Here is a 23,949-nt window from a genome sequence, read left to right as displayed (position 1 = left end):
AACAAAGGACACCATTGTAACCTAAATGTAAATGGTGTACCTAGCTGCCTTACACAAATCTCAGAAATGGTTGAAATACAAATCCTTCGGAACTCCTTTCAGAAGAAAAGCTCTCATATGTATTTCACCTGTGCTCAGCTTTAAAGGTTTAAAGTCTTTTTAGTTTAATTTGTAAATCTATGAATCCTAACTTACAATTGTGCTTATAATATAATGTATTAGACTTTTTAGTTTGGTTTGTGACTGCAGATAAACACTTTTTAAGTCCAATATCCACAACTACCCTTTTTATAATGGAGTACTTTTCCCTTCTAGAGATTACTAGAAAGCAAAGTATTCCTGCCAGACATAACTGGGTCTTGTTCCCGCAGTCCTCTGCCAAATTTTACAACATACCCTTTCCTTAACTAGCAGAGCAGGGAAAGCAGGCAGAGATTGTGCTCTCCGCCAGCAGGGGGCACTCCATCAACAGCAGAATAACCGACCCCGTACTTCTTATCGCACATAGGAGGAGTAAAAGTATATTAAAGTAAATGTTCCATTTACCAATCTATCACTTTCATGTGAGGCCATATTCATCCATAGCTTATATATGAATAAACAACAGTGCACAATATACTTACTTATAGCGTGCTCTGCAAGTTGTGCAGTCAATTCATGAGGATTACCGCACAGCTTTCACATAGCACTACATCCAGAATGGTGGGAAACTGTAAATCTTAAAATGTGTATATTCAGGAAAGCAGGAAAAATACCAATGTAAGGTCGTAATGAACTAACAATTTGCAAGGACATATAATGTCTTAAGAGAACAGGTAACAAGCCCATTTCTAAAAGAGGGTGAATATACACATGAATGATAGGTTTCTATTGTTTCAAAATGAAACAACCAGCACATGGATCTTTAGGTATATGATTTACTTTATTAATTCTACAGACAGGATAAAAGGTCCAATCACACTTTGCCATTTTGTCAATTCATTAATTAAACCTATTCATTTTAAGTAGACACCCAATTTAATGGAAACAAATGCAGAAAACTTTTCTATACACACACACCCACACACCACATGACAGCGTGTTATTGTCCATTGTGTTGTGTTTCATTGTCTTATATGTATATATAAAATGGAGATGTAGCCGGGATGTCAAACATAGTTTTTTATTACACTGGGGGATTGAAACACTAAATGGGACAATGCGGACACATACTGCATTTTTGGAAATAAGGGAATATTTTCAGAGGTTTTCCTCCTTTGCTAGCTAGTACATGGCCACATTTATTTTAAACGGAGTATTTGTCCTTGAGGACAACCCCCACATATATTTTTGGATATCCAAGATAATCCTACCCATCTAATTTTATATTTTGGTGGATAGAGGTTGCAGATTTCAGTTTGAGAAGGAAAGGAGTGACGTGTGCATAGGCGAGACTTCACCAATTCCAGTAATAGATAAATGTACATGCCAATTGAACTGCATTACAAAATGAATATCAGCACACCACAAATGCAGCATATATACATCAGTGGGAACAATACAATGAGCTGTGCCCTTGGCAGTGCAAAAAAAGTCTGCAACTTGCGTGGGCATCTAATTTTTACTAGAACTAATATAAGACCTAACCTTCTATTCTAGGGGGTTTAATGCAAGTAAAATGCAATACAGATCATCCTTTTCAAACTACAAAATACAGCCAGACCAACACACAATACAAAGCACAAATGTAAAAACAACAGTGTGCACTAGTGTTTAACCCATTTTTTTTAAGCTGGTTGGGAAGAAATTGTAGGTGGGTGTTGGCCCCTGCATTGTGATGCAACTCTTTAGTAACCACCTAAAAACAGCCGGGTGGTTACTGAAAAATGGCGGGTGGTGTGCGCAGCTAAAAGGGATTGGGGAGAACACTGTACACACTTCTAAAGAGCTACATAGGGAACTTTGAAAGAAAATTTTGATCAACAAGTCCCTTTTCAGTACCTGTGATTATGACAATCAGTACTCAATATGAGACCATGTATGTGGCTTTTCCCATAATGGATAAGCTGTATGCGCGCAAGTCTGCATGTTGACACCTTTACCATTAGAAGGGGAATTCAGGATTAAATGTAATATACTAATCCTATTAACTAATAATAATTGAATAACTAAAGTTCATGTAACCCTTTGTTTAAAGCCACCTTATTAGCAGACCACAGAATTCAATGTACTGCAAATGAGGCGATGTAGTTCAGCCCCACTGTGAACAGTTTGAACGCCTGCAGAGTATTTCCCTTTTATTCATGAAGCTAGCAAAAAGATACCGAATTCCACATTAGCCTGAACATGGGAAGATTGCCTTGCTAGGTTGTTTATTTTAACAGAACCAACCTTGGTTACTGAACATTGCACTATGCTAGCAACAATAAATACTACAGATGGCTACAGACAGCAGAGAAATGTTGTGTTATGGAGCCACTGTCAGACGGCTCTATTTATTCCCTGCCCAGTCAAACCAAAAATAACATCAGTGTCATCTTCAAAGGAAACCGGGCGCGGAATAAACAAACACCATTTCCGCTGTCATAAAAGGAACACAAAGGATGACAAGGCCGGGAGGGGACTCTATTGTCACTAAGCTCACAATAATACTGGAGGTTATTAAGGATCAAAAATTGCCTTCCAGTTGAGTACAGGTCAATTTTCCTGACTTTTTAAACTGATTATTTTTTTCTGATTATTATATATATAATTTCAAACACATGCACATATACACACATACTTTAATACATAACAAAGGATTCTCTAATAGGTTATCTAAAGAAAAGAAAGAAAAAAAGGTTCAAGCTAGCTTTGTCTGGGTAAACCTTGGATGCAGCTTTTTGATAAAAGATGGGTCACTTTTCTGACTTTTATGTAATTATGCACATTACGTTCTTTCAGTTTGAGTTATTGAGCTCTATAAACAAAGGAGGCTTTTCACTAAACAATGGTGCTTTGTTTACCACATCACAATAAGCTGGCACCCAGGTGTTTTCTTAACCATAAGATGAATATATGAAACAGGAGGGCAGCAGGATTGTGCATACTGTACATGGCTGGCTGCCAACTTGTGTCTGTGGGTATGTTTTGAGAACTAAACTGGAAGATTTCACGCAGCGCTTTCTGGGAAATATAAAATAATAACACCCAATAGTTGCTCAAAGGCTAAGCATATAACTCAAAGATATAATATATAAAAGTGTGAGAACCCTGAACCCATCCAATGGGGACCCCACATAAAGTGGTATCCTTTAATGCTTGCTGATAATAAAGCTTCAGTGCAGTGTGCTCAGATCAGTTTTTTTCTTAGGCACCAAAAGATTTTCCAGCACCAATCTGCCATAAATTGTGCTGCTGAAATATTCATCTTCATAAAAACTCACAAATAATGCTACACACAATGCAATATATATATGCCACAAACACATACTTCCAATGGTCTGCTAAGGGATGGCATGCTCGATATGCATATCTCCAGATCACTACTTTAATTTCAGTTACATAATAAGTTACATAGTAGGTGAGGCAGAAAAAGTCCATCAAGTTCAGCCACTAGGGAAATAAACATATCCCATTTCCTTATTTATAAGCTAAACAATGAGGCACAATGTGACTTTTGCAGCATTGAGCTAATAAGAACAACAAAGGACACAAAGGACAAAAATTTATATATGCATACCCTCCAACCTTTCACCTTGAAGGAAAAGAACACATTTACCAGTCCTCAGACAATGGCAAATATAAGAGTAAGAACGATCACGTAAACCCTCTTTTTTATCCTTAGTATTAGGGAAATAAACTAAATTAAAACAAGGGTGGATAAATTATTTAGTGCACCAAAACACAAACAGTACTGTATTTCTAAACCAAAAAATACACCAAAGCTAATGAGGGGTACAGTTGGGAGCTGGGGATATGTCTGGTCTCACTCATAAGTTTGAGACGATTTTTACACCTCACAATGGGCCATAGAGGAGTTCTCAGAAAAAAATGGGAGACTAAAAAATCTGTTTTCATTGCTGAGTAGCTCCTGACTAACCCTTTGTAGACAAAAATCTCCTTTGCACACTGAAGTCGCTGGAATAAATTCAGTTCATTCCTTGTATAATTTGCACATTTAAGTAATAAAAACATGTTTTTTTTTATTTAAATTCGGTCCAGTCTGACCTTTCTCTGCTGAAATACAAAAGAAATTTGAAGAATATGCCAACAATGGCAGCCCCCATATCTGTCATGACAGGGGTACTCTGAATGTACTATGGACAATAAACACAAGAGATAAAATAATGATTCACTAAACAAAAAAACAAAGACTGGAGGTGGAAAAACCAGCACTTCATGTGACAAAGTAAGGATTTTACATAATATTTATGATTGTGCTGAACATTCTGATAAGAAAATGATCACGTGATAAAATTGCCTGTGAGAGGAATGTCAACAAAGATACCGTCAAGATAAGAGCAATTACAAATCCCCTGTGTAGTTTAAGTTGTAGAGGTAATGGAAAAGAAAAACTAGGAATGTAACTTAAAACATTGCTTCAGGAAATATGAACTACTACTAAAATAATCATTTACTTCATAAACCATTCAACTATACCATAAAACAAAAATGTACAAAACTGTTTTTTGGGTCTTACTTTTTACACTGGGCACCCATTTAGGGTAAACCAGGGGGCCAATTGCTCAGGAGCCCAATAGACAGAATGCATTTGTGGACTCCATTTCATTTCTGCCTAGGAACCCATTTTGACTACATCTATCCCAGTTCATACTAGTAATGGATACTCTCTTTTGTCTATTTGCTCATAGTTATTTGACAACATGATGAATTGGAGACTCAAATTCCCATTGGCTGGATAGATATGTTTTAAAATATAATTATTTCTGAAAAAGCTAATCTATTTTTGTAGCTTTTCCAGAGACAGTTCCTTTCATTTGCTATCCTTTATTTAGAGGAAATTATTCCTTAGGTCAAGGCTGAAGTTTTCTATGCAAGTAGCAAATGAAGACTAGTATTTTTTTTACTTTAATGCTATTTATTAATATTTTGCTTAGCTAGGTGGAGAAGTTGGAGCCTCCTTGGTCCATATTAAATTTCCCCTCAATACAGAGACTTTAATTCCTAAACTGGTGTGGAAATAAAAACTCAACTGGGTAATCAACCATAGTAATGTACTGATGGGTTACAGCAACTGATTAAAGGAATCCAGAAACAATCATGGCTATCTTCCGCTCAAATGAGTAACAAACAGAATGTAAGGTCCAGGGCTTAACCTTCTCTTTTTTGCAGCATACTGATTTCCTTTGCTTTGTTTTAACATGAAACAGACTAAAGTAAGAAAACAAAAACATGCTAGTTGTCTAGCTTCAATGATTCCGAGTCCCAGCCCTATGGCAAGCATGCTTTTGAATCATACAAAAGAAATTATATATATATATATATATATATCTATATATATATATATATATATATCTACACACACAGCCATTACAAGCCCTCCAAGATTAATGCTACATGTGACAATGAACAGCAGCACCTGTAATTATCAGTAGATAGGAATTAACTTGATAACTGACCCCTGATTAAAGGTATTTAAATGGCAAGCCTCATTTGTAAAGCCTGATCAGAGAAGCCCTCTTTCTGCTCATCAATCTTTATCAAAAGACTTTCAATCTGTGTCTGATAAAAGCAATTGTTCCAGAATGTAATTATTAGAAAAAATAATTAGGAAACAACAGCATCTGAATAATATATTACAATCAGCACACAATAATTATCAAAAGATGGCAACATGAACAACAACTAGAGAAATGGTAATGGTGGACTGATCTCATGATACGAAAACTACAACATGTACAGCATACATAGGATAAAGAATAGACCCATCAATGACAATATAATAAAAGTAAAACTGTGAGGCAAAAAAACAAATAAAAAACACTAACAATAAAGCATTAAAGAAACAGTTTTTTTTTTTGCAATGGTAGGCAAGAAGTTGCTTTCTAGAAACAGTTGTTTGGCGAAGCGAGAATTGAGACGCCAGTGAGCCTTACGCGCAGCATCAAATGTCTTCAACGCCACCGAGAGACTGGAATGTTTAAGAATTTAACCTGCTACATACCAGCATAAAATAACTTAAACATATAATATCAAACCCAAATTAAGCCAGGAAACATAAGTACTGCATATACAATCTATGTATAGGATCTAAAACATATTTTTATGGTATTGATAATTAAAGTGGGTCCTTATTTTTTCTGTGGTCATAATATAAATTTCTGTTTATGTGTATTTATAAAAACTGATTAGTGGACAGTAAGTAATAGGTATAAGCCAGTAGCTATTATTGCATTAAGATACAGTTATTTCTTGTTTCATAGATTGACTTCTGAATTGATGAATGCTCATCCCTGGTCATACAGGGTACGATTTTAACAACCAGTCTTTGATTTCTAATGTTTTATATGCAGATATAAAATACCTCTTTACAGTGTAAATGTAAGAGATGTAAAACAAATCAGAAGTCTATAGGGTATTGCTCCTACAAGCTTAAGTTTGGCCAATCCTTCACTTTGTAAGACTTTCACTGATGTTCTGACACGTGGTAACATTCACTCAGTATGTCATTTTGGCATGTACTGGAGATGAGTGGACAGCAAATTGTTTTGATCTTAGGGCTCTTTACCACCAACATTTGGAAGCATTGCCCAATACACTCCAAACACAAAAACAAATATTTCTATATGCATGGTTCACAACAAAGCCTTGTGTTTGTGTGTGAAAAACTGTAGATAAGCTGTATTTCTATGCAATAAAAATGTGTGATAATCAGGATAATCAATATAGCAGACTTCCTCAATTCTCCATCTCTCCAATAGACAGAAAACTGAACTTAGAAAAAAGAAGAGTGCACAGAAAACATACTGGTGTGGAGGAAATAATGACCTAGCAATGAAATCTTGCTATATAAGTGCTGTCACAATGCTTAGCTATGCATCGTTACAGGGTGGTGTGAATCACTACAATGGCTAAACAGAATTACTAAAATAGTAAATTGCCCTAAATGCCAATATCTGTATTCTAAGCAATTAGGACTGTTTGGGCAGTTTTACTTGAAATATTAGGAATTAGGTACATGGATTGTAGAAAACCCATTTAGGTTTTTTTCTTGCCGTTTGCTGATTTATATATATGAATATAGATATATGAAGAATAATGCTATCTGCTCTCTGTCACTATATATGTATATAAAGATTTATTACTTTGGGCTGTGTCGCCAGCAAAGCCCCACAGAATTCTCCCTGCTCCATTAGGAAGAGTTCCATGATTGGAGCAAAGCCAGTCATGTGACTTTGACAGGTCACATGCATGGGATTTTCTTGCCACCATAACACATTTTTATTGAGCTTCATTAGTGTGGGGTAGGAGAGAAAGTTGATCATTTTTTCAAAAATCCAATGATCTCAATAATTGTAACATTTGCAACATCAAAATCCAGAAACAATTTTAAGAACAGGAGCCATGTGCTACACTGGTGAGCCTGTAAACTAAATTCTATAAAGAGATCATTGTACACAAGGTTAACTCCTCCACTAGTAGAGGGCAGCCGCCAACCCTACAGATGTATTACCGTCTACAGGTTCCATTCACAGAAATCAAGCTGAGCAGTAAAAGGAAGAAAACAACCAAGCCAATACATGCTACTTTTATATTAGTGCTCCAATAGAAGATTCCACAGGACAGTAACAGCCAATCAAAAGTTGACCAATCATTCAAATTCACCTGGATTGGTAAATCACAAATCACTGATGAATGTAAAAAAAAAAAGTTTTTTCATCAGTACCCAGCCAAGGCATCTTAAATCACATGGTCTATGGCTACCAATGAATACTGCATATATTTTAATGTTTTTTGTTGGTAAAAAATGTTTTGCCCCTTATGGAAAACAACAGGCTGGAGGCTCAATTTATGAAACACAACACACAAGGACAAAAAGTGACATTATTTTCATCTTGGTAAAGTGTGTCACATGGCTAAAATAAAGGTGTTTATCAGTGTTAAAACTTTGTGAAATAAGCCTTTTACACAAGAACAAGGTTGTGTTTAAAGGAAAAAATATTGAGAGAAACAATGTTTCAGATTTTTGTTGGTTAACAACCATAAATATATTTATTTGCCTTTTAGTAAATCACCAATGACGTCTTTCTTTAAATAAAGTTTATCTTTTTGTGGGGTCAGAAAAAGGAAACCACCTTAATGTGTTTTTATACTATTTTATTCATAGATGTTTCTTTCTATCCTGGTCCAATGAACTCATAACGGAAGTTTTGGCAAAGACAGAGAACTGCACGAGAAAATGTCATCTCCGTAGAGGTCCCATCTATGTGTAGATTTGGAGTATTTAGATTTACAAATCAGACATCACATGGACCTTTTTACCATGTCATACAATCCAGTTTAATACTTCCAATAACACGCCTAACAACTTTTTATTACAACATGCTGCATATGTTTGATCATATAGATGGCGTCATAGTACAACACAAACAAGCCCACTCCCGATGGCTCCCTCTCTGACCAACTCTGGAACAGTAGCCATACAACATTCACTTTCATATAAAGTCTCCAAGTGTTAATACATTGATGACATTTATCCCTTAATTCCCACACCAAGGTATCCCCCATGGTCCCATGCTTCCCCAATGGCAGTAGGTCAGTCTGAAATCTGACTGCTCAATTCTGTGGACATTTACCGAAACATATATAGTATTTCTCCAGCCCCATTGTGGTGCTGGTAAAAGTCCCTCTCCAATTTCCATCCACCTTCTCCTAATTAGCAGGTTGCTTTCCAAAAATACATACACTGGACCAGTTGCAAAAGCTTCATAAAAGGACATTTGTATTGGAGTTTTCACTAAATAGGATTTTTACCAGAATTTGAAAACTAAGAGGGCTTATCTCCCCTCCTATTGTGTGTTAATTCCCCCACCTCCTAGATTGTAAGCTCTTCAGGGCAGGGTCCTCTCCTCCTTCTGTGTCACTGTCTATTCGTTTGACATTTACAACTCCTATTTAACGTACAGCGCTGTGTAATATGTTGGCGCTATATAAATCCTGTTTATTAATATTCATAATAAGGCAGGATTGAGGGTTGGTTGTGGTGCCAGTGTTTGTACATAATAATGCTACAGAAGGATAGAAGTCATATCTGATATACAAAGCTCTTCTCATTGGAAAACCATGGCTTTGGGGTATCTGATCTAGAAGAAGAAACTAAGGTTGGGGGACTAATCTAGAATCTACAATAACAATAATACACCCAAAGCCCTATGTGATGAATGGGAGTGACCAATATTCGCCTAAATGGTTCACCATAGCCATTAAAGAGCAAACAGTAGCAGAACATCAAAGCCACTATAAACATTTCAATCATTAAATAACATGGACATTTGGACACAAATATGTTACTTATTTACACATTAACCCTTCTGTTACCAGGCCGGCTTCAAAGTACACACAAAATGTCATTAAAGAAATCCTTTAATATTATTCATTGTGATACAGAAAGGAAAGCAGCACACCACACAATAAACTTTAGCCAAGGATCCATTTTGTGCATCCCAGTCTGATCATATGCAATATCTAAAAAGCAAAAAGAAATGATCTTTCTATCACCTGATTGGACGCTGCGGGGCAGATCATGCGTGTTCTATTATTTTTCATTTTACCTTTAGGCTGACAAAACAATTTCGAATGAACAGAATTCAGTTTGATCAGCTGTGCTTTTATAGGAAATAAAAATCAGATTTCTTCTTCTATCATTGGATTCGTTTTTGTCTAACAAGGTAAATGCAGAAACAAACCTTGGTGATGAAATTCTTATTTGTTTTAGTTGAAGAATAACAGAGATCACTTCTGTTTTCTATAAGAACATGTAGCATGGAGGAAGCTTGCAAGCTATGGGTATATTTTAGATACTTATAGCCTGCAATCTATGCATTTCAGGTTACTGGAAAACCACAAGATGCCCATCTGGATGAATACAACAGGTAACCAGTGACATGTTAGATTTGTAAGCCCCGCCATTGGAGATCACTGCAAATACAAGAGGGATCAAATCTGATCATTGACATGTGAATGAAATATTTAGGATCACCACTGCCAGCAGTATTGATCATCCACAGACTCAAATCAGGATCTTGATCGGTCATACCACGCAACCTACAATAATATACCCGATAACCACAAAGGAAATCAGAATAAAATAAACAATACACAACCTTTAGAGAGGCAAACTCAGTGGAAGAGGTTAGCCGAAATGTGAGAATTTAAAAGCAAGCGCCCTGTTGTCAGCGAGTTGGTAGAATGATAAATAATCTATAAAGGCAGGCTAGGCACCACAATAACACAGGGCTGCCATAAAACCATTGGCAGGATGATGGTTCCCATGAAATCCCTCATTAAGAGGCAGCTTGTGTAGGGAGCATTATTTAAAAATGTGTACAGAACACACCCCTACAGAATCAGGAGGGGATCAGGATGGGGGGGGGGGTTCCTTCTCTACAGAATTTTTGTGTAACTAGGTTATGAAATAAATTAAAAATAAAAACATGTGATTGGAATAGGTGACATGCACAGGATATTTGGAAGTGATTAGGATTTGTTTCTTGGTGCAGGGATGAAAACAAGGCATGGCGGCAACAGCAGCAGTAACGCAGTACAGCACACTTACCTGGCTTGGGATGCACAAGAGCCTCTTCTCTCTGCACTTGGGCGATAATAGAGCTGCTTTCCATCTAACACTTGCACGGATCCAGTGCTGATCGTGTCTGTCCAGATCGGATGATTTGCAGCTGTCCGCCCCGCCGATCTCTCCTCTCTCCCCCCCGATCGGTGATCGCTTCACTACTGCAATCCTATGCTGTGCAAGGTCTGGGGAGATGCCACTTGTCGCTGTGAATGCAAGCACAGACATACATACATACATCGGCAGGTCCCAACCCAAATCTCAGAATTGGTTCAACATGGAGAATCCAGACTAAAGAGAAGCAAAACAACAGAGGAAATGGGACATCGGCTGTTTCAAGGTCCCCCAATACTATAGATAAACAACCCCCCTAGATCAGCCTCTTGTGCGCTAGGATCCTCATTAGAGCTGCACCCCGGGGCTTTAGCTTGGCTAGCAATTAAAAGCTATGATCTTCAGAGGCGGGAAAATAAAAGATTTCGTGGAAATTAAGCTTTGTTTTCCTAGAGCAGGGCAGTGTGATGGGGGAGCCTTGAAACCGAGCCGGCTTGTGATTGGCTGGCAGGTCTGTGGGCAGTATAAAAAGGGAGGTATTTTACTATGCAGTGTTTATCTAACGACATTCCAGTGCATAAGCTGTGTGCATCTAATGGGCTGGGTGCATGGCAACCAATGCAGCCAGGGACTGAAGTGTATGCACAAACACTGACAGGCATGTTCCCTCCTCAGCCACAACAGTCCCTTAGTACGCAGGAAAGGCTGAAGCCTACCAATGGGACAGTGATTTCTGGTTTTGGCGGCTAAATCTTCTGTCATGTTTAAGAAATGACCTCAGTTTTGCATTCCTGAAACTTCCATAGCTAAAACCTCTCAATTCCCCCAGTTTGTTTCCTGAAAACCCCTTAGTTTAAGTCTCTCAATTCCTAAGTTTAAACGCCTCAATTACCTCAGTTTCATTTCCTGAAAACCCCTCCGTTACCTCAGTTTTGTTTTCCTAAAACCCTCATTTTAAGCGCCTCATTTCCCCCAGTTTGTTTTTCTGACACCCAATCAGTTTAAACTCTTCAGTTACCGTAGATTTGTTGTTTTTTGTAACCCCCTCAGTTTAAGACTATTAATCCCCCCAGGTTTTGCTTTCCTGACACCCCCTCAGTTTAAGCACCTCACTGATTTCCTGTTAAGGCATCACAATTTTCTCAGGATACTCAAACACCCTAATTTTATGCATCTCAATTACCTCAGTAAAAACCCCTCAGTTTAAGCCCCCAATCCCCACAGTTTCCTGAAAGCCCCTAAAATTTTGCCTCACTTTTACCTCAGTTGTGTTTCCCGAGACCACCTGTTACCTGAGTTTTTTTCCTGAAACCCCCTTAGCTTAAGCCCTCCAATTCCCCCAGTTTTACATTACTGAAACCCCTTTATATTATGCGCCTCACATACCTCAGAATTGTCCCCACCCAGTTGAAAAGCCCCAATTCCTCCAGTTTTGTTTCCTAAAGCCTCCTCAGTTTAAGCCTCTCAGTTTCCCCATTTTTCTTTCCTGAAACAGCCTCCGTAAAAACCCTCAGTTACCTTAGTTCTGTTTGCCTGAAACCCCCTCAGTTTAAGCCCCTCAATTAACTCAGTTTTGTTTACTGAATCATCTACAGCTAAAACCCCTCAAATCCCTCAGTTTTGCTTTCTTGAAGCTGCCCTGACTTTAGGCCCCCTTATTACCACTTCAGTCCTTATTAAATATGCAGGTTGTGTTGAGATTGGTCCTCTCCACCCGCTATATATTGTACAGCACAGCATAATATGTTGCTGCATAATAATAAAGTTATTAAAAAGACTTTTATTCCCTTTTTGTTTCAGTGCCCTATTTTCCCGAACATAAGCCCTAGCATGATTTTTCCATATTTTTCAGGATGTTTAAAATATAAGCCAATACCCTGAAAATACGCTACAAGATATATGAATACATGGACAAGAGGTGCTCATTTATGGAAAGCGCTATTGCTAGACATGAGAAAATGGGGCCAATGGTTCTAAAGGAAATGGAGTCACAAGAAATTCATGATGGAATTCAGGGTTTAGAGAGTAATGATGATGTTCCAGAATGTGATGACATGACTGTTTTTAAATAAATGTTGATTGTTGTTCATGAAAAAAAAGACTTAAAAAAAAGCCCTGGTGAATTTTTGGAGCAAAAATGAATATGCACTGTAGGCCCTGTTAAAACTTTCATAACGCATTGTCTGGAATAGGCTGCTTTTCTCCATGCCTTTAAACCAGGAAACTCAAGCTACCCCCAGAATAACCCTGGTTGGGAACCACTACTTTGGGCTAATACAGTGTTAATTGTTTTAACACAATGAAAGCACATTGCATTCATCAATATAAGTAATGGGAATATGCAAAAATGCTCATGTGTCATCTCCCTGATGTTGGAGATACACGTGGCAGGTTTGGAAGCTTTCCAATAGCTTGCAGTTTAATCAAACGAAAAAACAGAAACAGAATTGAATGCTTCACAGCTATCAGTCACCTATGGTTTTAGCTGTTTCATTGTTTTTAATGACCAAATGATCACGTAAAGAAAAGTGCTGCAATGCCAGAGAAAGGCATTTTGGCTTTTTCGTCCTTAACACAACACAATTGACCCAAGTCATAGCTTATCACAATGCATAGATTTCAACCATTTTTAGGTCGCAATCTACTGAAACAAAAATAAGTGCATATGTACTAAACAGCCCATTGAGATGCCTTGACAAACACAGATTAATGCACTTGCAGTCACAGGTCTTAAAGACCATTTAGAATTATATTTTATTTTTATATTTGCACATGGTTTTGAAATGCAACCTTTCTTAATTTTTATGTAAGATTTTAATAGGGTTTTTTAAAGAGAATTATACAGCAATGTCATATGCATGCAATAAAAGCATAAGGTCATATGTAAAAGAGAAGACAGATAAAAACAAAAGTAAACAGCATGTGACAGCAAATATAATGTTGTACAAATGGACACATAGTAATTGAGGCTCCTCTGGGAAGCAAGCTACACACAGTCCTTTGCTACAGCATATGTATGCTTTTTCAATGAATGTATCATTGCATATAATACAGGGATTATTATTATTATTATTATTATTAATATTACTGTGACTTCCATGCTAAACCCCTAAATAGGGCCTTATTAAACATCAATGAATATACCTATGCTGTCCAATATTGAGATATCTCAGTGAAACCCTTGCTGAAAATAACTTGGTGAAAGTCCAGGGGAACAATGCCTCCTTACATTAGTTATCAGAATGCCCTCCTTACAGAAACCTAAATAATTTGCATCCTTTTAACTTTACCAAGTGGTGATTGAGCCAGAACTGTAGAGGCACCATCAGATGTGAGGTCAATAAGCCAAAACTTTAGAAGCCCCTATTGACCTTTGTAGGAGCCCTAAGGTTCCATGGAGCCCTGGTTGAGAATGGCTGTTGTCATGCGCTCATTTACTTTGAATGGCACTGCAACACACTAAATCAGCTTTTCTCCACCTCTTTAACATGGGGGAACCCTTAAAATAATGTTTAGGTCCTAGGGAGCCTCTGCTATAAATGTCCCCCCTACTTATCCCCAAAAAGATCATTTGTATCAATTATACTGTCCTAAAGCTGCGTACACACTTCCAATTTTTATCGTTCAAAATGAACGACGAACGAACGACGGACGATCGATTGGGCAAAAATCGTTCGTAAAAAAAGTAACCAACGACGCTGACGAACAAGGAAAGTCGTTGGAAATGAACGACCGGACCGGCGGATCGGATTGGACGACGATCATTGACCATCGTTCGTGTGTACGATCGTTCATTGATCGTCCATTGTCTGAGTATGCGTGATGAACGAACGTTCCTGTGGTGCACGTAACTTCCTGTATCGTTCAAACGATCGCATCTATTGTGTGTACAATATCTACGAACGATCGTGTCGTTATCTGTATGTACAGGATCGGTGCTATATGATCGTTCGCAGATATCGTGCAGGATCGTTCGTCGTTCGTTTACCAACGATAATAATTGGAAGTGTGTACGTAGCTTAAGAGGCACAAAGTGCTCATTGCTCAAGGACCGCCAGAAACCTCTGGAGGAACCCTGGTTGAGATACACTGCCCTAAATGAATGCATTTGCCATAAAGCTTACCTTGCTACACAGAAACACCCTACTGTTGTGCTGCACTGGGTTGAAAAAAAAAAAACACATGTCCAATGTTAGGTTTGTTGTGGTATATTTGCAGGTTACACACTGCTGTGGACTGAATGGGTCTGAATGAGCCCTTAAGCTGCCTATACACTTTACAATCTTCTTTAGGTCTACCATCAACTAGTGCAAAGACTGCATACCTAGATACAAATAAAATTGATTATGGAGAAATTAAACAATTGGAATTCAACATATGGTACCTTTATGGTTTGACAAACAGATGAGATTTTCAGTTACGCTGCCAACATATAAAAACAACCAGTTATGGACCAGTCTGTAAAACATACTCCTCCAGGCATCTCTTGGGTACGTTAAAGTACTTTTTTTTCTAATACAGACTCTGTTGCCAATATAAAATGTTTGCAGTTTTCCCTACCTATCTTTTGCTATGTTGCTGAAGGATAACTCCTAAAGTTGAATGGGGAATAAACACTTCCAGGCGTGGGAATGTCTTGCTACCCCAAAATGCTCACTTGTTCCTCCAGCCGATCTCCAATTCCATTCTGTGTCTTTGAATGAGGTGGCAGGATAAACCCCTAAATAAAGTGTGACGGAGCAGATCAACACTCCTACAAGTGTGGGTTCCTAATGGCCATGGGGGGACATTACCTCAGTAACAGCACTTTGTTTGCCATTGTGGTTGGAGGTATTTACAATATTCCTCTCATATACCAGCTTTATCTTGAATTTTAGTATTGTTATAAGTGTGCAAAAAATGTGTTAAACACATTTCAACAGACTGGTTTGTATAGGTCAATAATGCCATATTTCATGGACCAAAAAGGGTCAACAGGACACTGTTAGGTTTAGGTATACTTTAATGAAAACCTATGCAGAGGTGGCAACATTGGTGACATATCCTCCTAAAAAAAGCAAGTTTCCAGGTTGTTACACTGATCCATTTCTTCAATACTCCTTAAGCCTCAGATCCAACAAACATTTGCTACATACGAATTTTGACTTATGACGGGTCCCTGACATACTAGGCCTGATTTCTTAAAGCTCTCCAAGGCTGGAGAGGATACTCTTTCATCAGTGAAGCTGGGTGAACCAGCAAACCTGGAATGGGTCTGGTCCAGAACTGTAAACATTTGTTAACAAAAAGCAATTAACTTTTAGGAAATTAATTCCAGGTTTGCTGTATCACCCAGCTTCACTGATGAAAGTGTATCCTCTCCAGTCTTGGAGAGCTTTAATAAATCAAGACCATATACTGAGAGAGCTGGTTACTAACAGGGTATGGAAGTATGACACCGCCATGTTTATCCTAATCATTTTGTATAGAATGCTTTTATTTACAAATACTGTGTATAGTTTTGCCAATTTTATATCCACATTTCAGTTTTACATAAAGCATAAGCATTTCTGAGAAGAAATAATACTTCCCTATCACCCTCAATGTAATGAAAGCTCTACAAAAAGGATGATATTGGCTGTGCCCTCATGTGAAGATACATTGAAACTAGGGCTATAGAAGTCAGTTGTCTTAGGCTACTTTTCCTCCCTTCCCCTTTTAAGGAATGCCCAACTGCATGTAGATCCTTTTTATATAATTGGAAAAATAAAGTAAATTTTGTTAAATATTATTTTCAGTGAAAAGCAAAGTATTCTAAGCAAGGTCAGGTCCAGTAAACAAAAAAATGTGAAAGGTTTCTTACAAAAGATGTGACCTTAAAGATGGGGTGTTACCTAATACACCAAAAGTTAACATTCATTTTCCACCCATTAACAATCCACCTACTGTTTATGGCAACTAAGGATCCTCCAAAGGTTGCTGGGGATTCCATGCACAATTAGGAATTTGTGCCCTTCAGGTCAGTTTAAGTAATACTAATGATGTTTTGGCTTTCTGTAATGATGGCATTCTTCCCATTGACCAGAAATGTAAGGGGCAATCTTCCCATAGATCACCACACTAATGTACAGTGAGCTGTGGACATGAAATTTGTTTCAAGGGTTTCTCCAGAAACACTGGTTCATGGGATCCCATGCATCTCCTAATCAGCCACTTACAGACATTTAAAAAATAAATGTCTTATGTGTCACCATTATGCTTCTTCTACATGTCAAAGCTGAGCAGGTCTGAGCAAGAAAAAAAAGATATCCAATAAGACTGCAATTGGAACTTCCCTTATTTTGCTATCTACTTGGATTGTCAGCATGAAATAGATGAGGGTTTAGGCACAGACACAACATTTTCTAGGTGTCAGACACTAGACTACATATCAACAACATACACACTGCAAGGTGAAGTCAAAGTGTCGTTTCATTCCAACAGAGGAAGATTCTAATAAATGGTAAATGTCCCAAGATGCCTAACCTTACAGTTTGTTTAGAGACAAAGCATAGAAAAGTGTGCACTTCATTTTGCAGTCTGGCTTTTTAAAATGAACACATCTGTTCATCCATTTAGCATCTATCTGTGCACACTTCCATTATCACCTCACCTTCACATTGACGTGTGTGTTGAAATGCCCAAACAATTATTGGAAGTCCTGCAGTAATAGGTGCAAATAGACACCAGTAACCACAGCCATTTATGCTGCAGAACCTGCCCACTGCACTGCGTGCATAGATGAGGAGGAAGGGAAGTGTCATTCTTACAATCCATTTGGAGCAAAGACATAAAATGACTACATGAAGGTGAAGAACTGACTTCATTGCACCACCATACTGTCATGTAATATTCACGTGACTAAATGACTGTCATGCACTGTCATAGTGCATGTTATTGGTCCTCTTTGAAAACACACCAAACTGGACTATGTAGATGTTAATAACAGAATGGGAGAATGGGTTTGGTGCCATTTTGACTTGCAATTTGGATTAAAGCAGTAAAATTCTTGTGTCATAAGCATGATATAGAAAATGTATAAAAATTCTATACATGCCCTTAAAAAATCTTTTGCCACCTGCTTTTAGAAATAGGCAAATAATTGAAAAACATTTTAAAAGACATTGCCTAATTTTTTTGCATAAAATAGTTATTTCATATAAACCTAAAAGAACATACTGTTGGAGAACATTTTGGGGACCATTCCCTATGTTTCAGGCACACAGATGTTCAGTAATCAAAAGGGTAAAGCAGATGCTCATGTGTTTAACAACTTTTGTTTCACTGAGCTGAAAACTACACTAAACTGCAGATAATTACATTTTTACACCAGGTTTTGAGTTGTTTGACAGCTATTTTATATTTCCTGTACAGCTGACTACTTGTTAGAGGTCTTTATTTTTAGGAACCTATGGCCAACACTTGTAAAGGGGGTGATCACACAAAACTTGTGCCTGTACAGTTTATTCATCAGCATTGTAGAGTTGTGTCTTTTAGTGTATGGCGTTTGTACAGAATATTTGTAGCCACTGTGGGCCTGTAAGCTCAAGTAGGGAAGAAGCATAGTTATATAATTAAAGTGTTTGTATAGCCCAAATTTTATTTGAATAATTTTGGAATGGGTTAGAACCACAGTTTTTTTTTTGGCTGTTTTTCATTGCTGTCTGTTTCCTGGCTAAATAGATTCTCCCTCTAAACTCGGCCTGGGGACCATTATAATTGAAACAGTAATGTGAAATCTAAAATTTTACAGTCGTCATCAGAACAGAAGGTGAGGGGAAAACCTTTCAATGGGCACACTGTTCCAGTCACAGCTGAGTTTAAGTGAATCCCGTCATTTCATGAAGATTACCTTACTGCTGGTATGTCTTTTACACAAAAAGTGAAAGGGGAAATCAGCCAACAATAGGCAGACACAAACAATAAACTAATGGTCTCCTTCCCTATACACAACTAAACGTACAAGCACTTTAAATCAGCCCATTATGGTTGGTTGCAGTGGAGTTTCTTAGTCCCATATCACTGTGTCTACTTGACACTACGTATCACTAGTTGGAAGAAATCCATATATCCTTTGTTTATGTTTTAGCCATCTTGTTTTGATTGGCAGGTCTTATTTTATTCACAGCATGGCTGTCTAATCCTTATCATTTGTGACAACCCTGATGAAACAATGAATGGCATGGTTCCATAAGGTAGAAAATGAAGGCGTAAGCAAACCGCGAAGTAGGTGTATCATGTCTCATGCACAGCAGACAAGGATACAGATTATTAGGCACATTCACTATGGGACTTCAGATTGAATGGAAATCTTTAGTATGTGGTGCAGACACACACTGGAAATCTTTAGCATATAGTGCAGACACACAATGAAAATCTTCAGAATGTAAGGCGGCCACACACTCCTAGTACAAGGTGCAGAAACACGTTGGATTTCTTCAGTATGCAATGCAGGCATATACTGGAAATTTTTAAAATGCAATGTAGACACTAGAAATCGTACCTATGCAGTGCAGACACACTGGAAATCTTCAGTATGCAGTAAAGACCTACACTAGAAATTTTTAGCATGTGGAGCAGAAGTCCATTGAAAATATTATAAATATAACATTAACATATAACATGCATTAAACAGTTGCAATTAATCAATACTAATTCTACGAACTACTAAATGTACCATAACGTGAATATGTGGTGCACACACACATCGGATGTCTTTAGCTGCCTGCACTATATCTGGGTTTCTGCTGTAACTTTAAGGAGGTAAGGGCTGCCTTAAGGTTGGCCTGCTCCTTGTACTTTCCTTGCTATGCTGAATTAAGTATTAGTATTTACCATTGGCACCTTTATTCCAAACAGGAGCATATGAAATATTGTACATGTGATAAATATACCTTTAAGTACAAATTACATACACATATGCAAATACGTACTGTTTGAATTTTATATTTTATATATTTTCCTGTTTTGTATACCGTATGATGCAAAACTTGTTATCCAAAAAAAAAAAACAAAAAAAAAAATATTAGCAGTTGTTGATGGTTACAGAGAATCTATACAAGAGCTGTGAAACTCCTTCTATGACTTTCCTACTTTTTTAGGACACTTATGCAAGATGCAGTACAGCTATGTATCATATCTGTAATGGTGTATAATGTAGGTTGCTAACCCATTTATGGGAAACTACTTATATGGTTGTTCTCATGTATAAAACATCCTAGGTAATGCCCTCCTGCTTGTTTCTGTTCATGGCTGTATATGAACGGACTTGTACTGCAGATTTTGGCAACGATTACACATATTTACTGTACGTCTGTTTTTGTAGAACTGAATGACATCATCCTTCATTGTAAATTCCAGACAATGTATGCCAGCTGTAAAGTACTGAGAATGAAAAAACTTTCCCCTAATACTAAAAATATGAATTCCATCTTGCTAAAATAAGTCAATGTAGAATAACTAATGTGTCTCTACTAAGTTTTTGTTCATTTGTTTATAGAATGCATCTCTCTGCAAAGTCAACGCTACTTGAGCTTAGTAAATGAGGTGAATCTGTGTTCACTTTAAATATATGTAAATACACATTGTTAAATAAGCAATCTCTATTGTTTCAATAAATCAGTCTTAAAGTTTGTAACATGCTATGTATGTTTTTGTTTTGTGTGATTTTGGTGATCTGTACCTAAAAGTCAACTATAGAATTATATAGTTTAAGTTAATGTTAGGTCATTAAAGGTTTTAGGTTTACATGTTTTTGTACTTTTTTTGTTTTTTTGTCCCTATTTTAGAATATATATCAGGCGGCGTCTCATCGGCCCCTACCCTTTCTTTCAAATCATTTATATGGTTTAGGTAGCATAGTGTTATACGTTGTGTGTAGGTTAGTGGCAAGCTTAATTTTTTACTAAATTCTGATAATTCCCAACACAACAGCTGAATTTTTTTTATCGGTATATAGTGTCTTCTATGTGCAGGACTAAATGTTCTATATCTCATGCACTGACAAGTGTTTTTTTCAATTTTCTAAAGTTCAGGGAGAGTTCTGAGGTGTCAGGAGGCAGACCTGAGATTCCCTAGAGAGGTAATTATAGCCTCAGAGATTGACTGTTCTGACTGTCTCATACTTACAGGTAATAGGGCCATATGGCATAGTGCATTCTAATAAAGCTAAATGCTGATCAAACGACAAAGTATATTTTACATATAGATATTGTCATTCTTTTTTTTTTCAGGAGATCCTAACAATATATAACAATATATGTGTAATCTAATGTATGTGTTTTTACTGGTTCCACATGCTACTTCTTCCAAGCCCCTTCCAGGAGACCCTAACAAACTATGTACATGAACATTACCAAAAACTCTGTATTGGTTCCATTTGCTACTTTTTCTAAGAACTTTCCAGGAGATCACAATTATCTATTTGTAGTTAACATTAACAAGGAGTCTTTACTGGTTCTGTATTACTTTATGTATTACTTCTCCCAAGCCCCTTCCAGGAAATTCTAACAAAATATGTGTGGAAAACATTAACAAAGGGACTCTTCCAGTTCCACTCACTTCTTATCTCAAGTTCCTGATCCTAACAATATATGTAAAGTAAACATTAACAAGGAATCTCAACTAGTTCCACCTATTACCTCTCTAAATCACCTTCCAAGAGATCCTAAATATATATGTGTAGTGAGCATTACCTATAATTCTCTACTGGATCCACTGCTTCTTCCAAGCTTCTGTCAGGAAATCACAATATATGTTTAGTAAATGATAAAATTATGTCTGTATTGGTTCTGCTTGTTGGTTCTTCCAAGTTTCTTACATAAGTTAATAAAAACTATGTGTACTCAACATTGACAAGAAATCACCACTGATTGCACTTGTTGGGCCTGATTTGTTAAAGCTCTCCAAAGCTAGAAAGGATACACTTTCATCAGTAAAGCTGGGTGATCCAGCAAACCTGGATGGATCTGGTCCAGAATTGAAAACATTTGCTAACAAATAGCAAACTTTGAAGAAATCTATTCCAGGTTTGCTGGATCACCCACCTTCACTGATGAAAGTGTGTCCCCTCCAGCCTTGGAGAGCTTTAATAAATTAGACCCATTGTTTCCTCCAAATGTCCATCCAGGAGATGGTAGCAATATATTTAAAGTGATCAGTAGTATGGGGTTACTAATAATTCCACTTAAGTGCTTCTACTTCTTTTAAATCCCTCCAGGAGCTTAAAAGAACAAATGTACAGTTAAAAAGGGAATCTGTGATTTTCTTGAGGAACAAAAAATGTTTAGTTTGTAAAGTGTTTTTTTTTTCATTGTTTCGGTTTTTTGGTATTTCCTTCCAAATGATTGAGTATTTTAAAGCAAACATATGTTCACTCTTTTCACTAATCTAGGTGAACATTGGGTGTACTTTGCAAGGTGAACATACAATCTTGTGAAAAGCTTTTGGTGAATGCTTACCTATTCCATATGATGTTCCTCATGACCCTATTGCAGGAGCTGGTAGGAATATGCATACAGTCATCTGGGTCAAAAAAAAAATATATAAACGCTACTCCAGGTGGTGGCAGATATTTGCATTAAACAGTGGCAATTAATCAATACTAACTCTACTAACTACTATTTTAGTAAGAGGGGATTTATAAGGATTGATGGCAGGCAGTCACTATTGATTCTATTTGTTTCTCACACTGTCTACAATAAATAAATAAACAAATAAATAAATACAATAAATTAAATTTAAATATATATATATATGTATATATAAATATAAATATATATATATATATATATATATATATATATATATATATAAAGAACATGTACAAACTTAGCTTTCTATGGGAATCTTGTAGCAAAACTGCAATATTTCCTAAAGTAAATTAGTTACTTTTACCCCCCACAACTGATCACAAATTGTCCACATTTATTAAACTAACCTCTGCATCATTCAATGCAAAGTTCACTGAGAGCCCTTGAATCCCTGAGATATGATTGCAGGGTACCCTTTGCTTACCCTAGTCTTATGTGGGAAGATGAAGCTTTTGGCCACTAGGCAGTGCTTTATCTATGTTACAGTTTATTTTAAGAAAATAAAAGGAAGATTTTTTTCTTTCTTTTTAGGATTAAGTGGGAATATCTCTTGTTTACATGCATGCTGGCACACAAGTATGTTGGTATTATTCATCTGCAATTTCTGCTTTTCCAGGATTAGGTCCACAGGAGGGAACATTATATACATTCAATATATAAAAAAATAAAAGTGCTTGCATTTTCAATTTTATTTGACTGAAGACCAAAGCAATAATTTGTTGTAAAAAAGCCAAACTTTTTCAAGATAACACTGATTCTAGCTTTACGTTTCACATTCTTTAAGCATAACATACTTCATGAAAAAAATAAACTGTCAATCTTCCACATCAATACTCAGCATTGAAGCAAAAGTCATACATAGTGTGCCAAACACAAGCCTACTAGTGATTTCAAAAGAAGACTTACTTTACCTCACAAGCCATACATTCCCCTGAGATACCTGCTGGTTACAAGACATACTTGTTCTTAATGGCTGTTCTTTAGGAAAATCTAGAACATGATACAAAGTATGTTTTACATTTAATAAAGAGAAGATGTCTGTGTACTATTACATACCAAGCATCAGACCAGACCTCTCCTAATTTACTTGCAAATAAACTCATAATACATCTTTGACGACTCCCAAAGTAATACGATTCTTTCCTGCATTTCAAAAATCATAAATCATAACTCCTGTAATTATATGTTTATAAATATACATTGCAACCATTTTATTTGTACACTTTTGCTGGAAATGTGTAATGTAAAAAAACATACTCAGCATATCAGTGAAATACTGTTTGTAAACATATATGATTAACTGTTTTAAAGGTATTTCCACATACAAGTGGCTCAATTCACAAAGCTAACACACCAGATTAGGGATACATTTTCCTGGGTTAATGCTATGTGGATTAAGCCTCTATACTGAGCATCTGGTACTAAAAATACTACTAAAAGAAAGTTAAACTGGTAAATATTAATATTATAATTATGAATTTTACTACAACTATACAAGGGTGACATATGAGTGAT

General features: G+C 36.8%; 1 protein-coding gene across 1 annotated transcript in view; it reads right to left on the bottom strand.

The window, feature by feature from the left end:
* Nucleotides 1–11,277, bottom strand: part of CTDSP2 (CTD small phosphatase 2) — a 31,032-nt gene extending 19,755 nt beyond the window's left edge. The window contains exon 1 of the mRNA XM_072407122.1: nucleotides 10,757–11,277. Coding sequence (XP_072263223.1) covers nucleotides 10,757–10,820 — 64 coding nt within the window. The 5' untranslated portion in view covers nucleotides 10,821–11,277. The remainder of the gene's footprint in view (nucleotides 1–10,756) is intronic.
* Between the last annotated feature and the right edge of the window lie 12,672 nt (nucleotides 11,278–23,949).

This window comes from Pyxicephalus adspersus, chromosome 1, assembly GCF_032062135.1.
Source record: "Pyxicephalus adspersus chromosome 1, UCB_Pads_2.0, whole genome shotgun sequence".
Lineage (NCBI taxonomy): Eukaryota > Metazoa > Chordata > Amphibia > Anura > Pyxicephalidae > Pyxicephalus > Pyxicephalus adspersus.
The sequence above is the reverse complement of the archived record's forward strand: the minus strand, read 5'-3'. Positions and strand labels throughout refer to the sequence as shown.